Source organism: Tupaia chinensis, unplaced genomic scaffold, assembly GCF_000334495.1.
Source record: "Tupaia chinensis unplaced genomic scaffold, TupChi_1.0 Scaffold000301_1, whole genome shotgun sequence".
Taxonomy (NCBI): Eukaryota; Metazoa; Chordata; class Mammalia; order Scandentia; family Tupaiidae; genus Tupaia; species Tupaia belangeri.
This window is the reverse complement of record NW_006159791.1, coordinates 725,484-732,520: the sequence shown is the minus strand read 5'-3', so window position 1 is coordinate 732,520 and position 7,037 is coordinate 725,484. Positions and strand designations below refer to the sequence as shown.

Here is a 7,037-nt window from a genome sequence, read left to right as displayed (position 1 = left end):
GTAAGCGTGCCCTGTTCCCCCTTAAGCTGCTCTGGCTCTGCTTTGCCCCAGTTGCTCTCGGATACCCTGAGCCAGTACACAGTGACTCCGGCCCATCTCTGTGGCTTGCAGTGGCTGGCTGAGGGCTGGACTCAGCTCATGCATGACAAAGAGGAACTCACCGAGACCTGAAGAGGTAGACAGGGTTGGGGATCATGCTCTGCCCCCCCCCATCAGAAGAGGAAACTGAGACCCAAGGAGGAGAAAGGAACACACAGATGCTTGGGGGACACTGGCTTGCTATGCCAGCATGCCCTGTCATGTTCCTTTGAATGGCAGGACACCAGATAGTGACCTCCCGCCCTGCCCCAGTGCCCCAAAATGTGTTCTCAGGAAAATATCACTTCTTGCAGTTGTCACCTGCCTTGAAGAATCGAAACAGACGTGCAAACGTGGCAGATCATGGTCTGGGCCTCCTCAGTTCCAGTTTGCTTGACTCAGTGTTCCCTGGACATTTTTGATAATGGAATCCCCACCTCCCCCGCTTTAGTGAGGATGCTCTGGCTAATATCCTTAGAGAATCAGAGGGCCACAAACCCACATGGGCAAATGCTGCTCCAGGTTACTCCGAGATGCTCTTTGAGTAGGGGAGGGGACCCCAGTTTCGCTGGGGCCCTGAGAGGCTTAACAGTTTTTACAGAGAATCTGGCCTTTAGGTCACTTTCTGACACCAAGCCAAACAGGACCTCAGGCGGGTCACTTCCCTCTTATCTGAAGGGGACACAGTGCCCTTGACCTGCTGATGGGTGCCTGCATCAGAGATGGCAGCTGACAGTCACTTTCTGTCCCCTGCAGCTGGCCCCCACCCCCACCCCCTGGTGTGTCAGTGAGTGTACCGACAGTAAACTGGGAAGGCCAGGTGAAGCAGGAGGCAGAGAGTACCCTACGTGTGGAAGAGACCTGGGCCAGCGGTACCGGTGTCTACACCTGCCAGGCCACCAACTTGCAGGGCACAGGGTTTGCCACCACCTTTGTCCACGTGACCAGAAGCCTTTGTGTCTCCCCTACCCCTTCCTAGCTCCCTCCCTCCCAGGCTGCAGGCATCTGGTGTGGAGCGGTGGGCAGGAACAGGGTACGCACTTGCAGGAACCTCACTTGCAGGAACCTCAGCTTTTCTAATGCCAGGAAGGGCCCCACAGAAGCACCTTCTCATTAACCCTTGCATTCTCACACCCCAACTCTCTTGTCACCCCCTGCTTCAACCTCAGCCTCACCCCAAACCTTGATCCATTTTGAAGGCCAGTCTCGCATCCAGCCTTCACCCTAACCCAGGTTCCACCTCCAAGGCTGGGGCGAGGTTAGGACTGGTGGGGCCCCAGTACCTGAGAAGGGAGCTCAGAACCACTAGTGGCCCACCCCAACCCCAGAATTTACACTTCAAAGACCCCTGCCACTGGCAGAGAGTCTCAGTGAAGACTCACCTCTCCCTCTCCCAGAAACACACACACAGAGCCAAATAAATAAGATATGGCATGTTTTTCATTTCCGAAGCTCATCTGTCCCAGAGTGAGACCATGCCACAGTTTATCCCCTTCTGAGGTCCATCACAAACTTCATAGGGAAACTCCCGTCCCTGCAACTTGGCCCTTCTGCACTCACCCCTCTCAGTTACAAGGATGCTTTCTAAAGTGCACTCTGCAGCCTGAAGTCCTTGAGGCTGGAGAGCCAGCGGGAGCTTGGTCAAAGATGTTTGGGAAATGCTGGCTACTTGTTCCCCTCTTGGAAATTTGCAATGCATATTAGCACATTATGCATATTAGCATACTAAAGGCTCTGAGAAGTCCTGCAGGTTGCAGATCTGTGTAGCAAGAAACCTAGAGTTTCCCAAAACACTTGGCCACTTATTCTTTTCTCCGTTGTGCCTATGAATGTCCAATGAACTAGGGTCTCCCAGATGTGCTCTGGGAAAAGTGCACGTGCACCTCACTCCAGAGCTGTCCGTCAGGCTCCCGGACACCCTGCCTGACCACAGCTGGAGAAGCAGTGCAGCCCAGCCCTGCCTCTGGCCCCTGCTTAGCTGGAAAATGGAGACACAGTCACATCTGGACTTCTAGAGCTGGACACGGGTGGAGACCCTCTCCAGGGGCATGAAGATGACAGTCTGGGTGATGCCACCGCAGCCTGACTGGTTTGCAGACTGTCTTCTCTGACCCGCTAGCCCAGGGCTGGAGCTGGGCGCGCTGAGGCAAGGCCCTGGGCTCCTGTGATCTCAGATTCCTTTGCTGCCACCTGAGGGATAAGAACCTGCCTCAGGGATCTGATGAGGATCCGAGTGGGGAGGCGTCTGCGAGTATGTTGATGAAAATGCTTACTCCAGGAGGGTGGGGAGGTATTCTTACAGTCTCTAGCTGACTGGAAGCTTCCTGAGAAGAACCTGAAATCCACAGGTAGACAGGGAAGGTTTGCTGAGGCTAGCTACCCCAGCCTCCCTTGTGCCCTGATGGTGAAGCCGAGAGCCAGATTTAGAGCCAGGTGGCAGGCACCCGGGGCCTGGGATCCGGGAGTGGGGGGAGGAGGAGGAGGAGTTAAGGCAGAGAGCAGGAGTGAAGGCGCCTGGGAGTGGAGGGGGTGAAGGACAGGAAGGAAGGGAAGGACTAAGTCACAGGCCTGGTTTTCCCAGGACCGGGGGCAACGCAATAGGATGAGGCCCGGATGACAGGTGGGGTCCCAGTCTTGACTGGAGGAACCGCTCCCCACCTCGGTCTCCTCACCGTCCAGGGATGAGGGTCCAGCTCTGACTGTGAGCATGAGACCCACTAAGGTGCCCCTGTGCCCAGGTGGCACTGAGACTGCACCACCAGGAGGGCTGCGGCGAGCCGTCCTAGGAGAGGATGAGGGGCTCTGGCCACTGCCTTGAGCAGCTGGACTCTGGCTCCAGGAGCCAAGCTTTATCTGGGGCGGCTATCTCCCAGCCCCAAGGGCCTTCAGGGCCTTCCCCCCAGGTGCTCACTTCTGGGCCTGATTCACAGGGTTTGTCCACTGCCCCAGTATGACCTCCAGGTACCCCTACACTTGACACTACAGTGACTCGTGCCATCTGACCAGTCCCCGCACATGTTTTAGAGCAGGGAAAACCGAGACCGAGGAAAGGACAGGGCAGAATGGGAGTATTTGGGGGAAGCCGAGAAGTCGGCCAGCTGGCAGCAAAGCTGACAAGCCAGGACTGGGTGGTCTCCTTGTCAGATGGCTGAAGTGGCTCAAGCTGCCCTTGGGGAGAGCCTTAGAACCTCCCAATTTGGACAGAGAGGGGAGCAGGGAAGGACTCCTCTTACTCGTTCCCTGGACCAACCCAAGGAAAGACACTCTCAGGGCCTCCAAAGCCCCGTGGTGATCTGTGTGACCCAAGCCCTCAGGGCTCCCTGGGCACACGCCCTGGCTCCCAATCTCACTCCCACCTCGCTCCTTTCTGGGAAGAGAACTGAGAGGCTTCTCCTGTCTCCTCTGGAAAGTCCTTGGAAGGAGCTGTGACCACAGGTGTCATGGCAGGCCCACGCTGCGTGCCCTATGTGGCCAGGAAAGAGACCTCGGTGGGGGTGACAGAGGCCAGAGGGTAGGCGGAGGAGGCGTCAGCCCCGAGGACCCGGTACAGCAGCTCCTCCTTCTCCTGTTGGAGCTGTCGTCGTAAGTGTGACTCCTTCTCCAGGGCCTCGCGGGCAAGAAGCAGGTCTTCTGAGAGCTGCCTGTGGATGCAGACGGAGCCCACGGTTCCTGCTGGGAACAGCTGCTGTGCAGACCAACCCGACCCCCAGGGAGCCTTCCTTCGATGGGCCACCAGCCTGCTCCAGGGTCCTCACTACCCCGTGTGCCAGCACACGAGAGGCAGTTCAAGGTGTTGACCAAAGAGCCCGGTCGGGCCCATAGGCAGACAGTTCTGGGCTGCTCCAAATCTCTGCCCCACAATTGGGCTGTGGCATCCTGGATAAGCCCTTCACTCTCACTGAACTCACCTTCCTCATTGGTAAAATGGGAGTAATAATAATAATAATAGTACTTATTATGAGAGTCATTATGAGAATTGGATGCAAATATGAAAAGTATTCAGTAAATTATACTGACCCATGACACTTGTTCTCATTTCCTGAGCCCTGAGACCTGACTCATTCCACGTAGGTTGGTGAGGTACCTGTTTCCTGCTTCCTTTTCCCCGTATCGGGCTCGCCCACAGAGCCCACGGGGCCAGGACAGAGACGGACACGAATTGGGGCACTGGGACTTGGCTTCTGGACAGAGCTGACTTTCTGAGCTCCTCAACTCCCAGGGGAAGAGGAGCCATGACCCCAGACAGGCCTGCACCCACCTGTCGACCCATTCCTCAGGATCCTTTGCAACTCCATGAATGGGAGATTGGGGCAGAAAGCGTGGGGAAGGAGGCAAGGAGGCCAGCGGATAGCTACCTGGACACGACCATCTGGTTCCGGCCTCGGACGTGGAGGTCCTCGTTCTCCTGTTGCAGGGTTGTGATTTTTTCCTCCAGCAGCAGGTTCCTCTCTTTCTGTAACAATCAACATGAGCTCAGAGAGCTGCTGCGCCCAGGCAGTACACGCATGCTCTCACCGCTCCCTTATCTGCGGTCACTGAAACTCAGACTTCTAGCCCGGCTGTTACGTGTCATGGAGCAATAGGATGATGATAAAATTAAACCAAGGAGTTCACAAAGTGCTGCCAACTTCTATTTTGGACACAGGCCAATGTTAAGAGGATAGTTGTGGGAACCAGCAGGTGGTATGGTGGTTAAGGTGCTGGACATTCCCACATGGCTGAACATGGTTCGAGTCTCAGACCTGGTGGCTTGTTTTCTTAATTTCCTTCTCTCCCTCTGTGTGTCTCTCTCTCTGGTCAAATTAAAAAGTGAATGAATAAATAAAATGAAATAAAATAATTAAAAAAAAGAGGATAGGGACTGGCAATTAGTGTAATGGTTATGTCGCTGGATTCCCATGTAGTCGATTGCGGTTCGAGTCCCAGACCCGGTGGCTGAAATTCATGCCGGGCGTGTGTGCGTGCGTGCCCAAGATCCCGAGAGGAGAATGGAGGAGAAGGGATTGTGGCGTGACCATCCCCCCTGGGGGGTGATTTCTTGCATTCTGTCTCTCTGTCTCCCTCTGCCTTTCTGGCGAGCGCATGCGCCCTATAGCAAAAACCTCTAAAAAAAAAGGATAGTTGCTGTTACCTCCCATGCTATCTGCTCAGGGATACTCCATATGAACAAATCCAAGTTTCTTTCATTTTTTTTAAAAAAAGGAATTAGTTATTTAATTGTATTTATCATTGTTACTATTATTTTTAATTTGACCATAGAGAGAGAGAAGGAAAGTGAGAAAACAAGGGGCCAAGTCTTGAACTTGAACCGCAATCAGCCATGTGAGAGTCCAGTGCCCCAACCACCAAGCCACCTGCTGGCCCCCAAATTCATGTTTCTTATGCTTTTCCACAACAATAGTTCAACAGTATTGACAGGAAACCTCTGAGATAGTCTGATTTAAATAGACTTTACAGTACGCAGGAGGCCAAGGAGTCTTCTTCCAAAGGTATATAATTTCTGGGGCAGGCAGGTGGCGTGATGGTTAAGGCACTGGACTCCTATATGGCCAACTGCAGCTCGAGTCCTACGCCTGGCGGCTTGCTTTCTCACTTTCCCTTTCTTTCTCTGTCTCTCTCTCTGCTGAGCATATGTGCTCTGTAGCAAATTATAAAATAATAATGCTAAATAAAACTAGATAAGCAATTCTTAAAAAAAAAGAGAAAACAGCTATGTAACCTCTGTTCAGATTCAGCTTGAGGCTTCTGAGGCCATTGTTCTGGAGACAAAGCCACCAGCGTCCTCCCCTGTCCTTGTCAAAGCTGGCCACCCATGTCTGCTTGGCCTTCCAGCCTCTCCGCCTTCCTCAGCCCCTGCCTCACAGGTGACATCTGCTAGCCTGAGTAGCCAGGCCACCTGCCCCAGCATCACTCAAGCTACAGCACATGCAAAGTGAAGAAAAGCTCAGGACCCAGATGACAAGGAGCTGCAGCTTGACCCAGACTGGCCTCAGGCCAGCCTGAGCTGATCAGCGCGGGTGGCAGGTGAAAGCTGGTATGGACCAGGCTGGGGCCTCCTCAAAGGACTCCCCTTTGCTCACTTTATAAAGGAAATACCCAGAGAGAAGCCCGAGGCTGTCTCCCTCCAGCTCCTCCTAGCCACATACCACTGTCTCCATGAGGATCAGCCGCTTGTCCAGCTCATGAATACGCTCGTTCTTCATCTCAATGACAAAGTGCAAGCTCTCCAGCTCCTGCTTCCAGAACTGGCTAGGGCTCCCATAATCCTAGACAGGAACACAGAGTGACCTCGTCAGACCAGCAGGTAGAGAAGGGCACGGGCTACATCCCTCCTCCCCGTTCTGCCACCAACTCACTGTCCAGTGTTCTCTGTCGGCCTCTGCTCTTGGCCTGTGGTAATATTACTCTGCGTTGTCTCACTGTATCCTAACGACAGCCTTTGAGGCGTGCGCCAGTCCCTTCGCAGATGAGCACACTGTGCTCAGGTCTGTTGAGTTGCGGTGGTGAGTGGGAGGTTTGCTATTTGCACCCGGCTCTTTCTGAAAGCCGAGCTGAGCACATTACTATCCCACGTGCCTGTCTCTAAGCCTTATTTTCATCCTCGGTAAATGGAGAGCCTTTTGCTTCCAGGCTCTCGTGAAGGTAAGGGTGTCGGTCTGAGCCTTGCCCTGGAAGGGAGGGCAACCTTACCTGTTGCCCAACCCAGACCTCTTTGAAGATCCAATGAGCAAAGAAACCCAGGGTAATGCCCTTACCTGGATGTGCTTCTGATAGTCTCGGCTCAGAACGGACTCCTCCACCCTCTTCATCTTGGCCTGGAAGGCCTCCAGCTGTGCAGTCAGTCCTGCTATGGTCTCCTGGAGAAGGGAGCGGGAGGGAGACCATCAAAGCCTGGCTCATAAGGGCTGTAGAGAGGGAAAAGTTTGGGGTTCTTCAGTGTGTCTTTGTTCTACCCTACA

The 7,037-nt window shown here is 54.0% G+C and overlaps 1 protein-coding gene across 1 annotated transcript in view; it reads right to left on the bottom strand.

Moving 5' to 3' along the window:
* Positions 1–1,496: 1,496 nt before the first annotated feature.
* The window catches only part of CCDC69 (coiled-coil domain containing 69), a 33,713-nt gene continuing 28,172 nt past the window's right edge, over positions 1,497–7,037 (bottom strand). Inside the window, exons 7-10 of the mRNA XM_027772795.1 lie at positions 6,834–6,935; positions 6,225–6,344; positions 4,434–4,531; positions 1,497–3,719 (exon numbers count right to left, since the gene is read on the bottom strand). Of these exons, the coding sequence (XP_027628596.1) occupies positions 3,542–3,719; positions 4,434–4,531; positions 6,225–6,344; positions 6,834–6,935 (498 nt within the window). The 3' untranslated portion in view covers positions 1,497–3,541. The remainder of the gene's footprint in view (positions 3,720–4,433; positions 4,532–6,224; positions 6,345–6,833; positions 6,936–7,037) is intronic.